At 44.1% G+C, this 26,289-nt stretch overlaps 1 protein-coding gene across 3 annotated transcripts in view; it reads left to right on the top strand.

Annotated features, from left to right (window-relative positions):
• Positions 1-26,289, top strand: part of SLIT3 (slit guidance ligand 3) — a 619,979-nt gene that overhangs the window by 420,291 nt on the left and 173,399 nt on the right. For all 3 annotated transcript variants that reach the window (XM_068536340.1, XM_068536341.1, XM_068536339.1), the window contains exon 6: positions 19,094-19,165. In XM_068536340.1, coding sequence (XP_068392441.1) covers positions 19,094-19,165 — 72 coding nt within the window. The remainder of the gene's footprint in view (positions 1-19,093; positions 19,166-26,289) is intronic.

Raw genomic sequence — 26,289 nt, 5'->3', positions numbered from 1 at the left:
AATGGGAGCACTCCCATTTGATTCTCTGGGACGAGATACCAGAGAGTGATTTTCCAAGCAGGAACTCACAAGACTCTAGAGCCGGCCAAGCCCCAGGCTGCCCGTCTCTGTCACCCCTGACCCTCCTCAACTGGAAACTGTGATGATTACCATTTGCATAAGTGCAACCACATTGACCCGTGGTCCTGGCTGCCAGATTTGAATAAGGGGAATTATTTGTATTCCACGGGCATCTCTGATTGTGGCCTTGACCAGCTCTGAGATATCTTTCAACAACGAATCACCAGCAGCCAACCCCATGACCTTTGGAAAATGAATTTGCCTGCCGTTGGGCTGGCCTCAGTTCTCTTGCCCGAGTAAAATGTCAATTAGATCACTGGCTGAATATCGCTTTTGTCTACTTAAGCACATTCAGCTCACAAACCTGCAAATGTTTGCTTGAGTCTTTCTAAAATAAGACTTCACACCCAAACTCACAATGTGCTCTGTGTGGTCACTGAAAGCAACCAATGCATCGATTCATTGGGAAGATACAAATATTGAGTCATTATTCAGTTGTCAAGCAAATCAGACTTTGTGGTGCTGTGAACAGACTGCATTTAATTTGGGTTTGTGAACACTTTGGGTCTCATACCATGGGTGTTTCATGCGTGGCATTCTTTTCCTTCATTCCCAGCACACATTGTTACCCAAGCCAGACAATGAAGAAGATAAAACCCAGCTTTCTCTTCAATGAACTTTAGGAGTTATAGACAGAGCAGAAATGACTGCAGAGGAGGGTGTGGCTGGGTGCTGGTGATTCAGCCCAGAATAATAGAGTAAGAGGACCCCACCAGGCAGTAAAACCCCAATAACTGTAATCAGTTTCTGGAGTTTTCTGCACTCAAAACTGAAGACATTTCACAGGGGTTCAAACAAAAGGGGTTTTCCGAAGATTCCCTTAAGCAGAATCTCCTTGCCCCCATTCCCTTTAACCTGCCTTTACTGCCCATGCCTTATTTTAAATATCCCAAGGGATTCCTTTCGTCCTGTGTCAGCCTTACTCAGCTACAGGGAAAACACGTAGACCACAAAGCCAATATTCTAAACTTGAACTCTACTTTAGCAATGGTCCTGTATTGTCTTCCCTCAAAAGAGAAGGTCCATCTCTCCTCGTTACATCTCCTGTAGCCCGTTAAGTGATGCTCTCACTGCAGCTCCAGCTGCTACTGTTTAAAAAAAAAAAAAAAAAAAAGCCCGTCTTTGCCCTGTACACAACAACCCCAAGGCTCCCAAGCTAAGGCTTCCTGCTTTGAACTTTGAGGGGCTTTCTTATTGTGTGTCCCAGAGGTTGAATGGTTTGAATCAAACCTTCCCGGAGCCTCTTTACATGTCTTGGGCCATTTTAAAGTGAGGTCTGGCATTCAACTTTCTTTGGGGTCCATTGTGAAACTGCTTCCCAGATCCGCACCTTTCTGGCAATTAAGATGGTCCTTGTGCAGTTTGGGGAACCTGCTGTCAACCAGTATAATCGAGTTGTGGATGTGCACATCTTCTCTGCTGGATTGTTCATCGCAGGAGACGAGGCATCTCAGTAGACTATCAATCCAAGACCGTTTTCTGGAATCAGCTCCTTAATGCAATTAGATTTCCTAAAATGAATTCCTTTCTTTGCCCATTTTACTACTGAGACAAGTGAGAGCTGTGCTTCTATACTAAGTGGTTTGGCCAGCTTTGCCGTTCCTGTACTGCAGCCTGCCTCGCTGCCTGTTGAACAGAGGACTTAGAATTCAGGTCACTCTACTTAGAGTCATAGACTTATCAAGCTAGAGAGGACTTGAAGAAAATACAGTCCACGCTTCTCTTTTTAAAAATGTGGTGATTAAACTTGTCCAGGAGCGTTCAGACAGTGGGCAGGAGTTGTGACCTAAACCTGGGTCCCTTTGTCCTATGTCCAGGGCTTAATTTATAAAGGTGACTGAGCGATAACACAGGGAGGTGAATGCCATTAAAAGAAAAGTTCATCATTCCTCAGAGTTTTCCTAGAAATGTGAGGCACACCATGCCATGCAGGGCCACAAAGGGAAGCACCAGGGTCAGGAGACAGAAGCAAGAGGGAAGGAAGACCACAGCCTGTACTGCGGTTTCCTGGGGAAAGACAAGGCAGGGCTCGGGAAACAGCTTGGGACTGGCCAGTCTGAATAATTCCAATGGGCCTTGGGGGAACAGAGGCTGTTTGTAGTGGTCTGGTACCTGGCCCTGGGGTGATGTAGGGAGGGAAAATATTTGCTCCGTGTGTGAGAGTTAGGTAAAGGAGGTGCTTGGGGGTAGGGACTCAGGATTGGTTTATTTGTATATGAAAGATGGGCTCACTGATAAATTGCTTACTATCTCAAGGAATTAACTAGCTCTAGGAGTGGCAGTCTCTCCCTAGTCAGCAAGGCCCCCTAAGATGTCAAGCCATCAAGAAATGAGGAAAATTGGGCTTCCCTGGTGGCGCAGTGGTTGAGAATCTGCCTGCCAATGCAGGGGACACGGGTTCGAGCCCTGGTCTGGGAAGATCCCACATGCCGCGGAGCAACTGGGCCCGTGAGCCACAACTACTGAGCCTGCGCGTCTGGAGCCTGTGCTCCGCAACAAGAGAGGCCGCGATAGTGAGAGGCCTGCGCACCGCGATGAAGAGTGGCCCCCACTCGCCACAACTAGAGAAAGCCCTCGCACAGAAACGAAGACCCACACAGCCAAAAATTAAAAAAATAAATAATTAAAAAAAAAAAAAAAAAGAAATGAGGAAAATAAAAAAACGTGAATATACCCCTAAATCGCTGGGATTCCTCAATTCCTACTTATTACCTTCCCCAGCCACCTCCTCACCATACTTGAAGCCCCAAAAGGATTGAAAGAATCAAGCATCTCTGAATTCTAGTGGCATTTCAGAGTTGACAATACAATATAATCATCATTTACTGTCTTATTTTTTTCACTGGCATATTGTATGTCACTCTTCCTGCTCCAAATACTGTGACCTGAGGTGTTCTTGATCAAGTCCTGAGTATACTGCCAAATGCTACCTTAGGATTTTAAGTAACTCTTCCTCTCTCTAATCCTCACTTTCCTCTTCTGTTAAAAATGATGGACTTGGACCTGATGATCTCTGAGATTGCTCCCAATACTGAGATTCTATGACTCTATAGTTATTATCACCCAGACGGCTGGAATCTCCTTCAGCAGCGCTGAAGGCCATAATAGGAGATATTGCTTATGATCTGAAAGTAAACAGTGATGCTCTAAAGTTAGGTGGATGGATAGGTAGGTAGGTACATAATGTTTCCCAAGAAATCTCAGTGTTAACCGTTTACAATCAGGGCTCAGAAAGAAAGTCTAAGGATGATAGCTCATTAGGACTGGAAGAGTGGACATCCCACCCCCTTTCTCCCCCACCTCATCCCGTCCCCACTCCTGAATGAAACAAAAAGGTCATCTTCTCCTACACACACACACACACACACACACACCGCTAGATTCTTTTCTAAAATATGTGGGATGCATAAAGTGGCAAATGCCGTCAGATCTCAAGTTGTGCAAATACAGAGACAGCATTTTCAGTCTCATTGAAGAGTAGTTGTCAGAAATATGCCATTCATTCAGAGTCTCTAAGTGCTCTGCCAAGCTTTAACTTGATTAAAATTGAAAACCACATCACTGGAAAACCAAACACGAAATCAAAATCTCCTTACTCTGTGCTCTTACGTTCTGAAGCCTGGGCTTATGGATTATCCTCTGTTAATTTATGCCATCTTTGTGCCATACATTAATTTTGAATATATTTGTTGAAAATTTCCTGTAGCTTGCATTTATGGTTGTCACAGGGGCTTTTATCTTGAAAAAAATGGTACTGGTTTTAATTACAATTTTAAATAGCTTCATAACCATCGTGAACCCTGGATTTACATCATCTTTATGACAGCCGCACAATTCCCACTTTATTGATTTTGTCATTTGCTTCATTACAGTTAATGCAAACCTTTTGTACAGACACAGTTCTAGTACTGCACTCTTCTTGGAGGGGTCCGTATAGAACATCATGACCGAAACAGACACCATCCCTCCACCCCCTGTTTCCCCCGCAATGCTGACCGAAGGAAAAATCAGGACAGGAAATAGTTCCAAAGTGGCTATCCATCACAGACAAAGGAAATGTTAGCTCTGACTATCCAACCCTTTCCTCTGATCGGATGGGTTCAACTTTTCCGTTTTCAAATCCTGAGAGATGGCTTCGCTCATTGTGGCAGGATCACTGGGTTTATCCCACCCCAAGCTTCATTTGCCGTCTGTTTACAGAAGGCTTGTTCATGGCAGCGGTCACCCCATTCCACAATTCCCACGTGAATCCTGAACCCCCTGCATCCAGTCTGGCCGGGGGCAAAGGAACCAAAGTGTACTGGGATGTAAATGTGCTGTGTCCTCTGCTGAGGATGTGGATGTCCAGGAAAGGATGTGAAGAACCTAGGATGGGAAATTGAAACCTTGGGTGGTGAATTCAAAAAGGAATTTCCTAAGGAAAAAGAAAGAATCAGAGAACTTGAGGAAGTATAAGAAGACACAAGCTCATGCATTTGTACCCGTCGGGCTCAGGCCTCCGAAGGCCAGCAACAGCTGAGGAAGCTAGGAGAGCTCTGGGCGCCCAACGAGTGAGGGAGGCTGCTTTGGGGACTTTGTGCACAGAGGCCAGCACACTCCATAGCTGAAGTTTGAATGGCTGAGAAAAATAGGACTTTGACTTGGAAATATGCATTTCCCCCCTCAGGTCCAACTTCCAAGGGTAGTGAGGGAACTAACATTTAGCTGGGATGTAAAAATAGGGTGAACTTGCCAGAAAAAGCAGTGCCAGTCCCAAGATCATTTCTGGGGGTGAGGATTCCCATTTTTACGTACTTTAGTGGCAAATCTTGGGAAAATCCTGGAAGACTGATTCTCTGCCCTGGCACCTCCCAGCAGCTTCTTGGTAAATCACTCAACTTGAGGGTATCACCTGGGATGGCTTTCTCCCCTTCTGCCTTCAGAGGCTGTGTTCCCCATTTTTTCAGACCCCCCCATTAGATGTGGGATATCCATTTTTACAGTGGTATTGCTTTCTGATACCACAGTAAAAATTATTCAGTGCTTTTCAAAAGTCATCTCTGATATGTATAGCTGATTCACTTTGTTATAAAGCAGAAACTAACACACCATTGTAAAGCAATTATATACTCCAATAAAGATGTTAACAACAAAAAAAAAATGTCATCTCTGTGACTAATGGGAGGAAAGACTGTTTCTGAGACATGCTGTTTCTGACCAGGAAAAGAGGACATTTCGAGGAGATGAGGTAGAAGGAGCTGCAACAGCCTAACCCCTTATTTCTAACCCCATAAGCATCCAGAAGCTTGGGAGAGCTGGACTTGTCCTATCTACCACATGCTCCATGAATCTCTACCCCATAGGCACTGGTGAGGACATCTGAGCTTGGTGGGTTCCCGTGGAGCAGTTTGGCAGGAGTAATACCACATTTCATTCATACTTGTATTTTTTTCCAGCCTACTGTTCAGACATCCAATGCTTGGATGTTTCCTGTCTTAACTGTTCCAGACAAGAGGATACTCATATTTACATTCTCAACATATTGCATTAAAATAAAATCTCACTCCTTCGATAGTACCTTGTAACAACAACATGAGGAAATCTTCATATGAGGATTCAGGGGCTGGATTAATATTTTGCAGCCCTGAGTGTCTGCTCAGGAGAGATGCATAGAAATCATCTATTTCACCCCTTTGTCTGACTGATAGGGAAATTTTAGCCCATGGAAGTTAGACCATGACCCAGCAAGGTCAAAGATCCTTGGTGTCTGCTTCCTGAGCAAATTGTTTTTATTTTCCCCACTAAACCACAGCATCTTAGATAAAACTCTACTACTGGCAAATGAGAAAAAGAGAATCTCTGTTTTTCTTTTTTCCCCTAGTGTAGTGTTTCTTATTCTCAGTTCTTATTTCTTTTTTCTGGAATCAGGAGAGAAATTAGAAACCTCCTTCAGGCTGGATATGGCCAGCTTAAATAGCAGTAGCCACGACAGAAAGCCACAAACAATAGCTCCAGACGTGGAAGCTTATTGGTTAAACTGGCCGTCACCTGGGTACCCAGGTGGGAACCATCTCAGAGGGGCCTCTCTGACTTCCAGCCCCCTTCTCTCCTTTCTTTTTCTGGCCTCTTCTTTCTGATCCAACTTTTTTGGATTTATTCAGCTCAGTGAGACCATTGTGGCTGCCCCAGAATCCTGTGGGAATTTGGAGCCAAGCAGTCAGGGAAATGACTCACCATTTTCACCTGGCCTCCATCCTCATCTCCTCCCCTGAAACCTTGCCTGGGGGCTCCCATAGCCCACCCATACCGGAGGCCAGGGCAGGGAAGGATTTCTGGTCAGAGATGCTTCTCTTGCTGCCGTGAGGGTAAGCCAAGGCCTCCTTTCCTGCCTTCTCAGAGAGGGAAGCCAAAGAACCAATCTGAGGACAGGCAAAAAGAAAATGAGGAACTCAGCTGCTGAAATGCAAACACAATCTACTGAGTTATCTGTGCTAGGTACCAATGGAGAGGAGGGAGCAGTGGTGTGGAAAATACAAAATAGTGGCTAATCCCCCAACATTTTATATTTGCCTTAGGAATCGAGCAGGTGCTTTTGCCCCCTTCCATCAAGTTTACCATCCTCATTCTTTTGCTTCAACCAATTTTATTTTTTCCAAAGTGTAAAGTGACTGGTAGTGTCCCCAAAGCCAGCTAGGAGAAAGAGTTTTAAAATTTGCTGTAAATAATTCCCCCATCCCCCTTGTTTCTCTCCATCATTCTCATTGCTCTTCAAATGCCGAGACATTTTTTTCCACACCAGACCGAACTGGGTTTATTGCCTGATTGTGCCTAGTATAAGATCTGCCCTAGGTTTCCCTGCCTTTCTCTGTGATGTCGTCACAGGAAAATTACTCTCACAATGTGATGCTCTCATAAAGCTCCTCTTTTTAAATTTTTTTAAGGTAAAATTCACATAACGTAGAACTCACCGTTTTTAAGTATGCAATTCAGTGGCATTTAGTACATTCACAGTGTTGTTCAACCATCCTTCTGATCTAAAACATTTTCATCCCCCCAAAAGGAAACCCTATACCCGTTAAGCAGCCACTCCCCCTTCTCCCCCTCACCCCCAGTCCCCAACAACTGTTAATGTGTTTTCTGTTTCTATAGATTACCTGTTCTGGATATTTCACATAAATGGAATCATACAATATGTGCCCTTTCTTGTCTGGCCCTTTTACTTAGCATAATGTTTTCAAGGTTCATCCATGTTGTAGCATGTATCAGGATTTTGTTCCTTTTTTATGACGGAATAGTACTCCATTGTATGGATATACCACATTTTGTTTTTCCGTTCATTCATTGGCTGGCATTTGGGTTGTTTCTGCCTTTGGCTATTGTGAATACTGCTGTGAACATTTGTGTACAAGTTTTTGTTTGAACGCCTGTTTTCAGTTCTTTTAAGTATATCCTTAGGGAGTTGAATTGCTGGGTCATCGGGTAATTCTGTGTTTAACTTTTTGAGAAACCATCAAACTGTCATTCAGAGTGGCTGCACCATTTTACATTCCCTCCAGCCATGTAGGAGGGTCCCAATTTCTCCATGTCCTTGCCAGCAGTTGCTCTCCATCTTTTTGAGCATAGCCATCCTAGTGGGTATAAAGCAGTATCTCACTGTGACCCCCTAGGGTTTTACACCAAGCACTTCCTGTGAGGCAGGTGCAGTCGTGAGCAAGACAGATCCTGCCCCTGCTCTCCTGTTGCCAATGAGTCCAGACATCCATTATTCATTTCAAGTCATAGCGAAGAAAAAAGCTGGCCTTTTCCTAGAGTATTTCAGTTCTGTGCATTAGCTGAATTGAATATAGTTATCAGCACTGCCCATGTTGCTGAGTTTTGATGCCCCTTTTTTCAGCAGTTAATTACAGGAAGACCTTGATATCCCCTTACACTGAGCTTACAAGACACATTTTAATTGGCTTCTGCTGCCACAAAGATACCTTTGAGTGACACCTTGCTAATGGCCACTGACCCCGTACATCTGAGTACATGACCTGGTGAGGGCTACCCAGTTGTTCAGGACCCGTGGCTTGTACACCTTTAGAAGACAAGCCTATGTGACACTAGGGAAGGCCAGGCCCAGGAAAGACTGATTAAAATCTGTGCAATTTGCCACTTGCCTGGAGCAGAGAGAGCCATTTCCCTGGATGTGCCTCACCCCTGCTCAAGAAGCACTAAGCTGTCCCAGCCTGGTCAGGAGACTGCCCATCAGTCCCAATAGGTGACCTGGAATTGTAGCATCTCCTTAGGGTGTAGATCCCTTCCCATTATCTCCAGAAACTGGAGCTAAAATCAGCCTGGTTTCTCCAATGATCCTAAAAGTCAGGTGGCCTAGGGCTCCCAGGGAATCTAATTCAGAGACACACAGGGGAGGTGAAGGGACCCTATTGACTGCACTGCCCTCACCTCCCATCTTCTGGGTCAGAATGCTTGCAGACCAATGACAGCAACTGGGTCTCCGTGACATATGCCAAGACCAAACCTTGACTTTTCTCACCAGCCTCTTTCTATCTGAATATGAATGAGTTAAGTCCACACAGTCACTTTATAGGCTCCCCATCCTTGCACTTTGAAAGTCAGGGAGAGGTGGGATAGCATGGAGGGTGAGACCTAAGTTTCCCGGATCAGGAATACAGGTGTGAACCTGACTGTCCGATCTATTAGCTGAGTTGCCTTGAAGATGCTACGTAACCTCTCTGAACCTTGGTTTCCTCCTGTGTTTACAGCTAGTCCTACTGCTGTGAAGTAAGTGCTTTAATGGAAGGATGACCAAAGGGTCAGGAGGTTTTGGAGAGAGTGGTTCATTTTGCCTGAGTTTGCAGAGGAAGGTTTCATAGAGGATGTGGCCTCTGAGGAGGGCCTTGATGGAGGGGAAGGGATTCCCCAAACGGAGGAGGGGGAAAGGACCAGCAAAAGTGAGTACGTGGTACTCTCCCATGGTGCATAGCGAGGGTGAACAATGCCATGCTAAGGAGTCTGGGCCATTTACAGAGAAACAGCATCACCTGCAGTCATTATGGGTGTGGACAGATCTGGGTCCAAAGCCGAGCTTAGAGATGAAACTCTTGATGCCTCACTTGCCTTTTCTGTAAAATAGGGGTGGTGTTATTGTGAGACCCAACTGAGAGAAGATATTGAAGATACTCAGCTCAATACTTAATGCCTACTACATGTGAGTAGGTACCACGTGCGGTGATTATTGTGCTTGTGTTGTTGTAACAGTTACAGCGTAAGGCCGCAGGGAGTCGTTCAAGGTTTGTGTACAGATTAAGGAATGTTAAGATGAAGAAATCATACACCATAGATGATGGTGTGGCATTTGATTAGTTTAGGTGCTCAATACATTACTTGATTGGTTATTAATTGCAAATGGCCACGAAGAAATGGGGTTAAATTTTGTAATTACCCTTCTTAGTGGTTCACGCCTACGGGAGTTGTAAATATGGGTCTGTTTTGACATCATTGTCCTGGTAAGAGAAAAATTTGTATTGTCTTCCGCACAGGGTTTTGATGGCTTCTTGTCTTTCAATCTCATATCAGCTGGAGAAGTGCAAAAAGCACGTGAGTCTGAACTGCTGCCCTCAGTCCAGAAAGAATATATTGAATATCTCAATAATAGATTCTTTGGTCTGGGATGGAGGAAGAAGGGATAAAAGGATAGGCTCAAATCACAGCAGGATCTGAGTAAGATGAGCAGGAACTTTCTCTTAAAAATCTCATAAGAAATTGACCTCGGGCCCCATAACTTGAGAGCTGAAAGAGCCCTTTGAGATTATGTAAGACGCATTCTTATGTTTAATATTATTTATTTCAAAGCAAAGAAAATTAAAAAAAAAATAAAAAATTAAAAAAAAAAAAAAAAAAAAAAAAAAAAAAAAAAGCAAAGAAAATTAAGCAAGGCCACAAATACATTTTCAGAGTGCATACATTTCATAACTTGCGTACTCAAAACTTCCTTTCGGGCTAAATGTTATTATCTCCATTTTACAGACAGAGAAACTGAGACTTGGGGGCATGGATGGTGCATAGTCTGTTCAGGCTGCTGTAGCAAAATACCGGAAACTGGGTGGCTTACCAACAGCAGAAGTGTGTTTCTCACCGTTCTGGAGGCTGGGACATCCAAGATCAAGGTGCCGGCAGATTCTGTGTGCTGAGGGCCTGCCTCCTAAACAGCTGTCTTTTTGCTATGATGGAAGGGGCAAGGGAGCCCTTTTTTTTTTTTTTAATTATTTGCTTTATTTATTTATTTATTTTTAAATTTTATTTATTTATTTATTTATTTATGGCTGTGTTGGGTCTTCGTTTCTGTGCGAGGGCTTTCTCTAGTTGCGGCAAGCGGGGGCCACTCTTCATTGCGGTGCCCGGGCCTCTCGCTATCGCGGCCTCTCTTGTTGCGGAGCACAGGCTCCAGACGCGCAGACTCAGCAATTGTGGCTCACGAGCCTAGTCGCTTCGCGGCATGTGGGATCTTCCCGGACCAGGGCTTGAACCCGTGTCCCCTGCATTGACAGGCAGATTCTCAACCACTGTGCCACCAGGGAAGCCCGGGAGCCCTTTTTATAGGACCTCTTTTATAAGGACATTAATCCCATTCATGAGGGCTCTGCCTTCATGACCTACTCACTTAGGGGGATAGGCTTCAACATATGAATTCGGGGAAGACACAGACATTCAGTCTATAGTATTCTGCCCCTGATCCCCTCCAAATTCATGTCCTTCTCACATGCTAAATATGTTCATTCCATCCCAATAGACCCACACTCGGTCCAGCCTCAACTTAAAAGTCTCAAGTCCAAAGTCTCATCTAAATATCACCTAAATCAGATATGGGTGGGACTCGAGCTATGATTCATTCTGAGACAAAAGCTGTGAACCTGTGAAATCAAATATATATGTGCTTCCAAAACACAATGGTGGGACAGGTATAGGCCAGATGGTCCCATTCCAAAAGAAAGAAATAGGACAGAAGAAAGGAGTGGCAAGTCCCAAGCAAGTCCAGAACCTTAAGACTCCAGAATAATCTTCTTTGACCCCATGTTCTGCCCTCCAGGCCCACTGGGGCAGATGTGAATCACATCAATCACATGGCCAGAAAGTACAGGAGCCCTCGTCTTCCATTTTATAAAAAATGGGTAGCAAATGTTGAGAGTTGGAAATGTGGCTAAATTCAAGGAAGTCTTAAATTTCTACATGAGAGATCCATGGGGTTTTTTTTAAAGGGAAACAAAGATCTTTCAAGGTCTTAGGAGGCTGTCCCTGCCCTCCTGTGATGCAGGCTTACTGTTTGGGAGAGACCCTTGACTTCAGACCAGAGTAGTGCTGCTTACCATCCCATATTTGAATGAAAACCAGTGTCCCACCTGGGCTCCGATGCCTGCAGTCACTTCAGTATCGGAAAAAATACTCTTCTCCGGCTGTGCTTATGGGTCATATTCTCACAGCTGGAATCATTTACCCCTAGAGTCCAAAGGAAAAATTTCCAAAATGCCCATGAGGGTGAAAAAATGTTGAAACTCACTACAGTTTGTGCTGGTTGATTTAAAAAGAAGTAAAACACAGAGATATGGGAGATAACTTTCAGGCTTGTTAACAAAAGCACATTTCGTCTTTCCAGTTTCTCACTCCCTCTCCCCTCTGCCAGGGAGGAACCCCAGATGGTTATCACTCAAGAGTGTAACTAGGGAAACCGCAAACCGACCCCCCATCACTATGGAGACAGCCTTTTATTTGTTTGGCCTCTGAGTATTCATGACATCAGCAAGGATGCCTCTTACAAAGAAATTTTAATTCCCAGTGAGGAAGGTTAAGAATCACATTAGAACATTTCAGCCACTTTGAAGGCCCCCACCAGTCCAGTTGCAGGTGTGTTTGTAAAGCAACAGCCCATTTTACAGTAGCTGCAGTGAGGAGCTTTTTAGAGATGATATAACTGAAAGCCAAGTTTGTGAATCAACAGACATTTTAAGGTTTAGCGACATTGGTGAAGGGATGATGTGCTGAGAATAAATGTTTCCAACAGAGTTATACACTAAGGTGCAAAACCATCAGGTTTACCTGAGACGGAAGAGTTTCCCAGGATTGGTCTCAGAAGTTTCAGTGCTAAAACGGGGGAAGTTCTGGGCCAACCTTGGCAAGTTGGACATCCTAGCTATAAAGTCCTTTGGTCCTCATATCAGGTTGACACAAGAAAGGCTGGATTTGAGGCATGCCTCCAAACATGAGAGCACATTTTGCAAACAATAACCAAACTTCCTCGGTCCCTTGGTCTAAAAGTTGCTGAGAAAAGAAATTCTCTCATTGTGAATATGGGGTATCTTCGTTTGATTTGCTTTTTGTTTGCTTGGTTTTTGTTGTTGTTGTTTTATCTAGAAAAGCCAGAAATTTGTTTCTGAAACTTGTCCAGAATAAATGAGAGCTCAGCTTCTTCCCAACAACTGTCCTTCCTGCTGAATTAATTTGCAGGGATTTCTAACACCCCCCCACACACACATTTTTCTGCACAAATTCATTTGCCAAATCCCCGACAAACCGGAAACTATATAAACACAGAAGTGGAGTTATTGATATTTCCCAGTGATGTGTAAAACACGCCTTTATTCTCCAAAGTCTGGCGTGCCGCTTTGGTGCTAATCCAACATCTGTGTTTGCATTATTGCAGAGCTGGCTTTCAGGAGCATCTACTGGAGTGGATGCAGTCATTCTCCTGCTGAGAAGTTGCATATGTCAAACAGCAGTATGATATATACTGTATAAAAGGTATTATGCTGGGCATGTGGCGAAGTATGCATAACGATGCTTGGTAAAACAGATCCATGCTTCAATTTTTAACTAAGTTCTAGGCAGGATGTTCTGATCAGAGACCTTAGTTAACCTAGGACTCTGTCCTTTGCAAAGTAGATTTGGTTGGTTGAAGTTTGGGAATGCTAACAATCACTTAATTATCTAAATATCTCTGTAAGTGTAACTGATGCAGGCATGTTAAATTTCAGAGATCAATATCACTTTCTTTATCTATCTTATAATATGTGTTTTCATTTACATGCGTATAGTAGGGAGATAGTACATGTAATTATTATGTAGGAACAATAGGCATAAAGTTGTCAGTTCTATAGACAAGAATCTTTACCTATCTTATAATATGTGTTTTCATTTACATGCATATAATAGGGAGATAGTACATGTAATTATTATGTAGGAAAAGTAGGCATAAAATTGTCAGTTCTATAGACAAGAATCTTTGTGGATACATAAATAATTCATGGATCAGTAAACATATCTATATGCAGTTGTTCTTAGGTCTGGTGGGCAAGTGTACAAAATGTGCAAAATAATAGATTCACCTCTTTTTGCTCATTTGAGATGTTTTAATGTGGAATTACAGTAGCTCCTTAATGATGAGAGATAGTGACAATTCCTTAGCAGACTGTGGCTTGGATCAAGTGTTTGATTTGCCTACAAAGTGTGACCAGTACTCAATTATATGAAGTGTATGCATTTCTTTTGAACGTGATTTTTTTTCCTTTTGCCAGTTAAAATAACCTTGAGCTTTACTTTGTTTCTTTTGAAGACCCCAGCCAGCAGAAGACAAATGCTTCTATAATTTGTTCTTCAATAATGATTTTTTTAGAATGTTAAACTGTCATATAAAGCAACCTTCAGAAACACTACTAGATTTCTTGTTTTCTCCTTAAAGGACAGTTGGCTAACAGGAAGAAACGGAATAGCAGGTCAAGGCTACTTCATGTTTTGTCTTCTGGCTTGTTTTAAGAAAGCAGGTTCTTTTTTTCCCAGGTTTTTGTTTTTTTGTTTTTTTCATAGTTGCAACATTCTATTTCTCCTCGGTGCAGAAAAAGAAATACACTTCGAATATGTTTATGTTGGAACATATCTATTTCATCAAAAACAAATTCAAATTAGTTTAGTTTTTAGAATTCTCTTATACCTTTTAAGATAACTGAGATATAAAACCACAGGTGATAACCATCCAAATATTTTCAAAGGATTTCTCACACTTCATTCTATACCCCGGTACCTAATCAGTGTGAACATCTAATAATACTCAGTTGCTCTTATAGGTTCATTAATTGTTGGATTCCGGGACCATAGACTTGCTTTGAATTTCTAGTAAGGCTTCCCTTGTGAATTTCATGCAGAAGCCCTTCCACTTATTTTGCGCATTTCGTGTAGATCGTTTTGCTCGGAAATTAGCAAACTGCTTAACTCCAAAGGGTGCTGAGCTTTAGCTACTTCCCCCATTTAGCATTAGGAGGACTGCAGCTAGAGTCGCTGCAGTCCTATAGCAAAACACTGCAGCTGAATTTTGGGCCCAGAGTGACAGTGCCCTGAGGCTAAGTTTACCGATCCATGGGCTGAGATGCTTGAGACCCACAGAACATCAGGATGAGAAGTGAGCATCTGGGTAGGTGTACCCTGGTATGTAGACCTTGCATCTAGATAGCTAGTTGGGAATTCTTCTTTTCTTCCAGCTCTCTAAAGCCTATTTCTGGAGCTTTCTCTTTTCGAGGTATTCCTCATGGAGTCTCAAATGCATCACTGAAATCATGAAATTTTCTTTCTTCTCTTGTTGTTGTGTGGTGGTGTTTGGGAGATAGATAGATGCCTCTTGATACTGTAATCAGTTTTTTTTTAAACCCCTTTTTAAGGATTTAGATGTGCTTCTTTTCATTTTTGAACTGCAAAAATATTTCTATCCTGCTTCAATGATGAAATTTGAAATTGTGATGGAAAGAGATGAATTGTGATAATATTATGCTTACAAATGGGAATTCTTACAAAAGCACTATCTCCCTGTCCGCTGTTTGTGGAGATTATTTTAAGTCCTCACTCACGCTGACTTTCCTTTCTGACTTGTTTATATTCTCAGAGTATGAAAATACAGTAGTCAGAAAGCTCCTCTCCGGGAGTCTGCATTTAGTTCTTGTTGGAGGATTCCTTTCTAAATGGACTCTGGTATCCTTTTAGCACTCACATTGTTTGCCGAAATCTGAGCTGCCCAGGGAAATGAGAGCAGTTAATTTAATATCATGAACGTCTGGGGGCTTCTCGCCTTATTCACAGGCAGGAGAGTGTAAATCACATTGAGTATTCTGTATAAAGTAAGAGGACAATAAAAGTCGCCTCCAAAAAATAAACAGCCAACCTTTCCTCCATCCACTGCCTTCCTGCTCCCCACCTTCACTCTGCACCCATGGAAATCTCCCTTTCTTCCAAGCGACCTTCCCAAATGCTGGCTCGCAGAGATCTGTGTGACAGAAAGGCGGCCCCCCATGTGCTCGTGAAGGGAATGCTCTGTCATTATTGTTAGTGCCAGGGCCATAGGGCCACAGCCAGGACAGTGTTGCTCGTGGCTTAGAGCTTTCTTCCATACATTTTGAGCCCAGCCCTGTCACACTTGCTCTAGAAGGACTCATTCTGCAGCCATACGTGACCAGCTGTGAAGTCCCTGGCGCTACGCAAGGCATGGGGGTGGGTTATTTCGTGGGGCAAGAAGAAAAGATTCAGTAGCAGTACAAAACACACTTCTTACTGCCAAGGAAAAATAGAAAGAGGGCTACCAGGCACTTTCAGATGGCTGAGTTCTGAGTGCTCCCGTGTCCGAAGTTCCTTTTGCACCTGCCTCCTGAGTAACGGTGTATGTGGCGGGCAGTGGGCTTTTTTGATTTGTTTTTAAGCGGATCTTTGCATGAGTCTTTTCAAAGGCACAGTATCGGCCTTTGACTTGAGAGCTTAGAGCATACGTCGGCAGCCTCCATCCACCCCCAGAAGCAAACTGCTAAGACAAATGCTTTGGCCTTAGCTCTGGAATGTTCTCTATGTGTCTATTTCACTTCTCTCCCAACACCCACAGAGAGATGCTGGGTTTGCTTTGATTTCACCTCCCCTCTCCTGTGCTTCAGGACTAACTTGTGTGTGTCTGAGATGTAATTTTGAAAGAAAACGAAAACTTGTCGGACCCACGTGTGTTTTTACTTTGTTTTAGGGACCTAGATTATTTGCAGGAAGTATCAGAATTGATTGCAGACAATTAATGAGCATTTCACGAACACTCTGATGCTCAGTGCCATGGAGATGTAATAGCTGGGAAGTGAAGTAACTCGGGTTTTCGTCTCCTGACAGGACCCTCGCAGGCCTTTACCCCTGTAGACTTCTGTAATGAATGATGCGTCTTGGGAAGGACTCTGACCACCAAGGCGGGGATACTGTTTATCTGTGGCTCGAATGAAAGGAGACAATCTTGGTTATAATAAATGTCTTCTAGAAAAGCACACTTCAGCATAAATATTTTAAAATTTGATACATTTCATGTGTTCCAAAATACTCTATAAAATACACCCACAGAGATGCTTATGTTAAAGCTTGGTTTTCCCCATTATTCATGAAGAACTAGTGCCACCCCCTGAAACTATTTAAACATCACGTAATTGATAACGTACTAGAGATCTCTGCTTTTAGCCTTAAAATGAGCAGAGTCCTTTCAGAGACTCTGTCCCCACTGCTCTGTATCCTGAGTGGCAGGACCCTGATGGGAGACTGACTAGTGGATTTTTTAAAATCTTTTGCACATCTCCTTCCCCCCCTACCCTTTTTAATTTCTTTCTACCACTTCATTTGTTCTCTTCTTTCTGTGAGTTTCTTCTCCCCTGCAAGTTACATACTTTTAATGTAAAAGTCTGTGCATTTAGAGTATCCTGTTTGGTTTCTGGTGCACTCATAAAGAAAAGGAATGGAAAACGCTTCACAAATCTGGCAAATAAATAATATTCTAATAGCCAGGACCTCTCTAAAATGTCTGCACAAAAGCAGGTGCACCACAGACTGCCATCTCTATGCACTACCCCAGACTTCCCAATTGGACGATTTAGGTACTTTTCTACTTAGGCGGATGGTACCGTTTTTGCCGAATTCAGCATGTTCAATGAACAATTTCTTGGCGCCAAAAGCCAGCTCCACTGCATTTCTGCTTGGTAAGGTTCGGTGGCCTTGGCGTGGAGCAAGGGTTGTTGATTCATTGGCACTTAAACGATGATAAATCTAGAAGTTGGGCAGTGGTAGCAGGCTGCCTTAACAGAACCTTTGCGGGGAATCAGCGGCCCCAACGCTTACAGGAGCTCTACAGAAAGGCCACTCAGTCAACTCTCGTTAAGGGAAGAATTCAGGGTAGCAGGAACTACTCTGAGATCCCGTGTGAGTTGGCGTCAGCAAGGACTTTGAACGCTAGATGTAGAATTTGTCAACCTACGGAGTGCTTCTGCTTCTTGAGATACCCATTTCCTGCCTATTCTGTAATCCTAAACACCTAGTGTGTTGTATCGGGAGCGTCTTTTGAGATGATTCCGTTCCGCATGAGACCGCGGCAGAGCCCATCTGCTGTGATGCGCTCCATCACTCTGATTCTACGTGTTTCATTCCTGCGTATTTACGCAATCCTGCATCTATATATTTTTTCAGTGATAATAGGATTTTAATTGTAATTCCACCTTCCTTCAGCAGAATATAAAATGCTCCAAGAGGGCTACCAAAGGCAGCTTTGACATATCTTCTGCAGAGAGTTGTCTTGGAATAGATTAGCACAAGTTTCAAGTGAAAATTCCAGCATCAGGAGAACCCTCCACCTGAGAGGGGCTGATTTTGTCTGAGACAAAAGAAAGAAAAAGGAGTCTAGGAGGGAGTTTTTCAACACAGTCACACTTCTTTCTCTCTTTCTTTTTTTTTTTTCTTTTTTTTTATCGGAGTATAATCGCTTTACAATATTTTCTTCCAGTCACACTTTTCTCCTGGCCCCCAGCATAAATTATATTTTGTGTGTGTTCCGCACACAAAATATAAGACAGCCTGGTGATAATAACCATTTTCTGTATAACATCTTTTTTTTAAATTAAATTATATATATATACATAATAGATGATATTTCAGTTGGGGTGTGGTCATGGTAAGTCTTCTGACTTACACGTCAGGCATTTGAGATAGTGGGATCTATTTGTTATCCTTCAACTAGAATAACCTCAGTCCCCAGCTGGAATGTATATTAGTCAAGGCATCTTTTTAAAAGACATGATTTCCGTGCTCATAAGATCGAAAGGGACATAAGAAAAAAAAGTCCTGAAATAGGTGCATTTAATTCTCCCCAATTTAAATTTAAGTGGTATATCTTTAAGGCAATAATGATAGTCCTTTTTTTTCCCCCATCCAGAACGCTTCCATCAATGAATTTCTTTAATGTTGATGATGCTTGGTGCAGTTTGAGGGAATCTGTATTTAGTCAGAAAATACTTCAATAGAATGACCTACCAGATGGGCCCCATAACAAAGCACGGAGGCATCAAACCACCACAGACGTTTGGTGCTTAGAATAATAAAAAGACTATAAAATTAGATTAGTTGAGTCTAATTTGGAATTGGTATATTCCCCATGCACCCTTGCTGCTCTTGGGCAGATAAAGCCTTGAGATTTAGCACTGTGTCAGAGCAGAAGACCGCAACTTCCAGTAAAAGGGAGACAGGGAGAGGGAGAGAGGGGGAAAAAAAGCATTCTGGGAGGTCACGGAGGGCAGAGCAGTGACCTCCAATGATTTACAGGCCTTTAGCTTAATGAAATTGTTTCAGTGACATGACGGTAAGAGCTCGTAATGGATTGGATGCCCTAATGTAATGAAATTACTCCCTTCTGCCTAAAAAAAAAAATGCGCAATTAATATTTACTGAGACCTGACAGCCTTTGGTGCGCTCGTCTGTGTAGTTCCCTCAGACAGTCAGAGAGGAGAGACAGCAGCGTGGCAGACAGGCTGGCTCTGCACGAGCTCCTGGCGGGGACGAGCAGAGCCGGCGAGGGTGGAGGGGCAGGCGCTCGGGGGACCAGGGACACCCGGCCCAGACTGCCCAGCTCCTCAGCACGGCCCCCACTCAGCCTTCATGATCTTCCCTTGCTTTTCCACAGGCAACTAGACAACAACCGCATCAGCTGCATTGAAGATGGAGCCTTCCGAGCGCTGCGTGATTTAGAGATCCTGTGAGTTGATTTTGCGATCGCTGCCTTGTGTGCGTGTGCGTGCGTGTGTGTGTCCGGGTGAGGAGGAGAGAGGGGGAGTGTGTGTGCCTGGGGGGGTCCGTGTGGATGCATTTCTGTGTCTTCTGCTGCAGTGCTATTAAAATTGGGAACCGGGAGATCCCTCCGGCTCACCTTGGCCAAAGTGTTTGCAGGCAGCAAAGTGGGATTTCTCTCCTCCCACAAACTGGGGTTACTGCTAATTAAGTCTCAATTGAGTCCTTTCTCCCCCGATGCTCCCACGGTATTTGTTGCTGGGTGAAACAGATGGGCTGGAGTAGACCCCCAGCGCCTGCCAGAGCAATCAGGGAGCGTCTGAGTGTGGGCTTACTTACGGAGAGGCAGGTTACAGGTCTGGGAGATGAGAAAGGGGTAGCACCAGGGGGTCGGCTGGAATTACCCAGAATCAGAAAGGGACTTTAGCACAGGACCAGGGGGAATGCCAAACAGCCTGGTAAAGTCCAGTCATTGCTGTTGCACTTGGGATCACATCTCAGGATTAAATCCAAACTTTAAGCAGTAACCTTAAAGTGACAAGGTCTGGGGGGAAGATGAGAGGAGATGGACCCCTCCCCAGAAGACCACCCTGCACACCTTGTCTAGGAAAAATGTGTAGCTGCCCTTCTGTGTTCTGGATTTTCAGATGGGTCCAGCTAAGGACACCTGATTTCCAGGGGGAAAGTCGGCTAGGAGGCATCCTGGGGTCATTCAAACTAAAATTGAATTGTGTAAGAAAACATTTTGATTGTTCTCCCCTATGCCCCAACTACACTTCCAGCCGTCCCTGATTTGGGGAAACCTGGAGAGGAAGGCAATACAGCCTAGCAGAACTTGCTTCAGGAGACGTGCAGCTCAGTCCCGACTCAGCCCCTCAGTTAGCTGTGTGACCTTGGGCAAGTCCCTTCTGTGCTTGGACCCTCAGCTTCTCATTTGAAAAATGAAGGGGACGGTTGCTTTATCTCGGGGGTGACTTCCCCTTTCCAAGTTCTGTAACTGCTTGCTTCTAAAAATAATTCTGATGCTACAGTTCTAGCCAGAATGATAAGCATAGGATGTGTTGAGCATCCCCCTGAAAATTAAATAAATAAATAAATTACGTAGTCACCAGGTTACATATCTCTGACTTCCAGAAGAATGAATAAATGTCAAATAAATGGAAGAACAGGTACATTAAAATGTCCCTTTGTCCATAAGGGAAGGTCCTCCTTCCACCATCCTTTTCACCTGGCCCCGCAGACAGTAGCAGTGGGTTGGAGACGTCCTCTTCACGTTGTGTGAGAGGAAGGTGATTCCAAGAGGAATCACGGGAAATCAGAGAGGATGATGATGCTGCAAGCTGCTGGAAATCGGATGAAAACCGAGAATTCCCGGTACAGAAAAGGCAGGACCCACAGCCAGAGAGGTCAGGTTGTCATTCCTAAGATGGATGGTCTCTCCTCACCCAAACTCTGACCCCGGAACCGACACCAAATGCGTGTCTGCTAGGGAGAGGATGCCAGCCCAAATTTAGTAACCCAGGACTCCTCGTAGCAAGAGGCTGGAGCTGAGAAGGGTAGGCTCGATTTTCCCTGCCTGCAAAAAAAAAGCCTCTGTAGAAAGGGCTGCTAGGAGCATATCACCTTCTTCTTGAGAAGGATGAGAAAATTCCCTGGGAAGAGACCAGGAAATGGAAGTCACCAGCTGCCACAAAACAGCTGTGACCACCTGACAGCCCACATGTTAGTTCTCTCGACTCGGAGTGGTGTCATCTCGCCTCACCAGGAAGGCTGTCTGCGGGGAGAGGGAAGGGCTGTACAGTCAGACACGCCTGGGTGTGGAATCCCGAATGTGGTGGCACTTTGGCCAAGCTACTCCACCTCTCTGAGTCTGCTTCTTTAACTTTAAGAGGAGATGCCCTATATACGACATAGGAGGGGATCTCTAAATGATGTCCCCTCCACTTCCCTAACTTTCTCCCCACCATGCCCTCATCTCCACCAGACTCCTGTCCGGGACAGAATTGGATTGCCCCTCTCTACTCTGATATTTGCTATCAAAATATATATTTATATTTTATCCAGATACACCAGGTCTCTCAAACTTGAAGCTTAAAAACCCAGGATGGAAAAAAAAAGTTCTCTTTGCCCATCATTATAAAGCGCCCCCAGGATCTGATTAGTTTATCTTCTCAATTCCAAACAAAGCTAGATCAATAGCTTTGTTTTAAAGACACTCTCATTTGGCTTCACATGGCTAAGCACTGAAAATTAATCATAATCAGGTATTCCATGGGTTTTTAATTTCCAGCAGAGGCACACAGCTTTGGAACCATCCGTCTTCATGGTGAGCCATTCTGAAATTGGCTGGAGCTGACATCTCCATTTAAAGAACCTCCCCGCCCTACCCCCAGACCTTCCAAGTCTCATCTACGCATTGACATTTTATAATACTTCTCTGTAATCACAACTTAGGCACCATAAAGAAACTTGACAATGAAATAATAAATAGGAACTAAGTGAGGGCGTCATACATTAACTTAATAAATTCTTCAGAGAGAGAGACAGAGACGGGGGGCGGGAGGGAATTCAAAACACTCTGTCCGCACAAAGGTCGTGTCTAAGTATCTCAAGCTTTTAAAGTCTGCAAGTCAAGAAGGCAAAATATAGTATTTCAGGTGTGTTTTCTCTCTGACACTAGGCAGCATGAAGTACAAAATAAGGAAACACTCCTGATTACCTCATGGAAAGCTCTCTCAAAATTAACTTAAGTTTAGGGACAAAAAACTACTAGTGAAAATATTTCACATGGGATCACCCTGTTATTCCATCCTTTCTGCGGATGGAAATGCTATAAAACCTCTTTCCATCCAGTCTGAGGTTGGTTGCACTGAACCTAGGGGGTGAGTCTGGGCGGGAACCCCTAGCAGTAGGAACTGTGCAACATTGGGAAAGACTGTGAAATCTGCCCACCTCAACCTCATTTTTGACTCATGCCCAATGGCAGATGTCCAGCACAGAGTATGGTAGACAAAGGAAGAGAGCCACCACCCTCCCCTTTTCAGGTAGCCAGAAAAGGGAGTGAGAAGGAAAGCATAGTACGGGCGAAGCAAGTGATAATAGCTGGCATTTGTTGTGCAGTTACTAGTACCCAACACCAAAAGCAGTACTTTTACATTGTTATCTCTTTGCATCCTCACAACCCCTCCATGAAACTGTTAGTGTCTCCCTCCTTTTACAGAGAGATACCCATTTCAGAGAAGCCAAGTAACTGCTTAACTAGCAAGCAGCAGAACCTGTGTAATTAACCCTTCTACCAAGCTGCCTTTCTGATCTGTGTTGCTAAGGCTCTCGTGATGTTGGCTGCCCTGAAGCATGACCAATGTGTGCTGCAGGGCGGTGTGAACTGACCCCAAGAGCTGGTCTAGGCAAGCTATCAGTGACTCGCGGTCCTGCCGAGGAGAACGCCAGAGCCTCCCACAGCCTGTAAAATTGTCATTCCCTTTACCCAGGGATGGCTCCCCACAAAGTTGAAGGTAAATCAGACTCACAGGGGAAAGAAAATCATCCTGCTTTTTCACTGACGTACATTCTAGTCCCAGCGATGACTTTTTCTCACTTCTGGACATCACCAATTGATTTTGGTACTCCACAGTGCTCCGTTCTCCAGACCTCCCTAAAATACAGCCCCAACTTTCTGTATGGAGCTTAAGGTTCTTAACTGAGGGACCTCGCTTTCTGTGAGTCAGACGCCCTTCTGTTACACAAATCATGGACCATTCATTCCTGCTTGATCTGTACATTTGGCGGTTCGCGTACTAGATTTTCTCTGAGTAAGGCGTGTTTAAACCACGGTCAAATATGCCAAGACTGCGTTTCCCTGGCTGGTCAGGAATCATCTGTGGAGGGATTCGGAGCCCTGGGTTTCTAGCCCCCGCCAGCTAGGTAGAGGAGAGCCAGGCATGTCACCAGTTTTACCAGGCTCCTCTCTCCCCGACATGCCATCTTGGGTCGGAAAAATGTTTAATGGAAAAAAAATTAAGAGTATGGACAAATGAAACAAAAATGAGACAACCTAGTTAACAAACTATTTAATTTTGTTTCAACAGTATTGCAGGAGAAGAGAAGAGATTCTCAGACATTGTCTCCTGACTACTTGTAGCAAATCAGAAGTTCAGTAGATATGCTGCCAAAAATGCCAGGCTAAAGATGTCAGGAACACATCCTGAAAGCGCTTTCCGTGAGTGGTCTGCCCTTGATAAATCACTAGTACTGGCCAAAATTCACATAGATGCGACAGGTCTGCAGATAACCCACGAGTGCTGTTTTGAAAGCCTCACTCCCATTTATGTCACTTACCAATTTTGGAAGTTCAGTGACATCATCATAGGCTGGTTCTGGAAGGACCTTAGCTGTCTCCAGGATGACCTCTTATTGTTGAGATAAGGCACAGAGAGGTTGAGAGCAGGGTCGGGACTAGAGTGGGGCCCGCCTCCTAACATTTCGTACCCAGGGCACCCCGCTTCCCTCACCCTAGTCCTAGCCCTGGCTAGGAGACTAGACAAGGGCGACAGCAAGTTAGCGGTAACAAAAGACTAGGACCTGGGTCTCCGGACCCCTGATCCCATGTTCTTTGCCCACAGTGGGCATCTGCAGGCAGTTAGGCTGTTTAGAAGAAATCCCCTGGTAAGACTGGGGGTCCTAAGCACACTTGTCCTTTCCAACCTCATCATTAAATGTTTTATATTATTTAGCAGGTTGGGGGAGGGCAAACTTTAGTCCATGACAGAATCAAACAAAGATTCTGCTTTCAGCTCCCTCGAAACCAGAGGTTGCAAACTAGATCACAGACTACATTGTGGCCGCAGATGAGGGATTTTTTAATCCCGTGGAGTGTTTTTTTACCATTTTAAATTAGCATTTCAGATTGCAAATTGATGCTATTTTTTGTAAAAGTCCAGAATTCCAGCTTTGGACTTTGGTGAATCAGAAACATTGGCAACCCTGAGCTGCATTTCTGCATTGCAACGGTGAGCTGTGACTGAAAAGCACATACCCTCCGTAGATGGGGTATGTAGACTCCACTTTCTCACCGACCTTCCCCCATTTCAGTGACCTGCCAGCCCACGCAGCCCCTGCTTTAATCCAGCCAAGAAGCAAGGATGCACTGTGTGTCACCATAGTGCCAGATACCAGGGACAGTAAAGCTTTAAATGAGCAGGTCCTCTGGCAGATCAAACTCTAAAGGCGAGGGCTTTACCAGAATTGTTGAATAGACAAGCACAGACAGAGCTAAGTGATGGGGAGTCGAAGACTCCCAGACTGGACAGGGGTACCTCAGAAGCCATCAGGTGCCCATGAGACATGATGTCTCATGTCTCATCTTCTGGGAAGTTCTTCTCAGGAGTTGAGCTCGCCTCCAAATTCCCTTTGATTCTAAAACAATTGTAACTGGGTTTATTCACATGATGAGAAGCAAGAGACAAATACCTCCCACCCTGTTTCTTGCTCCCTAGACCCCAGCATCAGCCTGGGTAATGAGCTCCCTTTCAGTCCACGTTTAGAGAAAAGAGAGTCGAGTTAAAGCAGTGATGGGAATTAACCAGACTTGTAGCAGAGTTCTACTTGAACCACCTCTGGGCAAGTATGACATGGCCTGACCCTGAGCCCTACTTGTAGATACAGAAAGTGAATGTAAAAGAAAGTCCTGTTTTGATATAAGAAGGCAGTGAAAAGAAATTGACACCAGTCCTGATACCCAGATCAGGGTGTGCTCACTCTCCTAGTACAGGGTGGTTGTCCCAGCTGCAGGGTGCTGGGTACTGGGCGTTGGGACATTTATAGACATGGTTGGTCCAGTTCAGAAAACCCAGCGCTTAATGCAAGCAGTGGCGTGTCCTCCACTTCAAATGACCTTCCTCTGGGTATGGAACCAGATGCTCTGATTAACAAATAATAATAATGTGTTGATATATAATGCAATGACATCATACCAATTATTAGTATAGTTATTATAAATATTATAATTATTGTTATAGCCTCCATGTTTTAGCATCTTCTATCTTCCAGGCCCTGTGATAAGATATCAGAATGCGGTATTTTACATAACCCCGTTCTACACCCTTACGAGGTAGATCCTGGTAATTTCCTCATTTTACCAGTGAGGAAACTGAAGCTTAGAGAAGTTGAATAACTTGCTCAGGGTGACACGGATAAGTACAAGAAGGGGATTACTCTTCCAGTATCAAATCCCCTGCACTTAACTGCTCTGCTACCAAAAAAAATTAAAATTAAAAAGTACATCCTAGAGAAACAATTATATGCATTAGTGAGATTATTCACTGTAGTAAATGCCCAGAATAATTCAGGAACCACAGACTTTCTTTTTTGAAAAGTTGCCGCCTAGGGTGCTCAGATCTAAACCTATGACGTCAGCTTAACCAGCATCACATCCCGTTCCATGAGACTGCCCCAGACATGGCAGGAGGCAAAGGCTGAGCTGCTGGAGTTTACGGTCCTCCCTTAGCAGTGGGTGCCAAACCAGCTTCACCAGATTGAATGGTTTGGGGTTCATCCCCTTGCAAAAGAGAAACATTCATACCACTTCTTAGGCTAGTTATGGGGATTAAAGGAGATACCTCAGTCATATGTCTAACAGATGCCCCATCAGGACGCTCATAAAAATCAAAGTCAGAGAATACTTCTATACTGTTCACTGCCTTGCAGAAACCTGGCACATAGTAGGTGGTCAGTTAAAGTTCATGGAACCAAATTGAGTTGAAATTACCAGTCGGCTCTCTGCATCCTCTGGTGCCGTATCCTGCGGATCCCAGATCCCCGCGGATCAGTCCGCTGTTGGTTAAATCCGGGACGCGGCTCCCGTGGATGCAGAGGGCCGGTTGTAATGAACTGCATTTGAAGCTTACCCTACCCCAGTCTCTAGATTCTCTGTTTTGACGTGGCCCTGAACAGAACTAAGATTGTGGTTGTCCCAGAATTATTTTAGATGTTGAACAATGTCGTATTTTACTGAAACATTTCTCACATTACCTTTGGTTTCTTATCCCTTTAGCTAAGTGGTGATTTTTTTTCTTTTTTCTTTTTCTTTTTAAG

Source organism: Eschrichtius robustus, chromosome 2 (genome assembly GCF_028021215.1).
Source record: "Eschrichtius robustus isolate mEscRob2 chromosome 2, mEscRob2.pri, whole genome shotgun sequence".
NCBI classification, from domain to species: domain Eukaryota; kingdom Metazoa; phylum Chordata; class Mammalia; order Artiodactyla; family Eschrichtiidae; genus Eschrichtius; species Eschrichtius robustus.
Note: the sequence above shows the minus strand (reverse complement) of the source record. Positions and strands in the feature narration are given on the sequence as shown.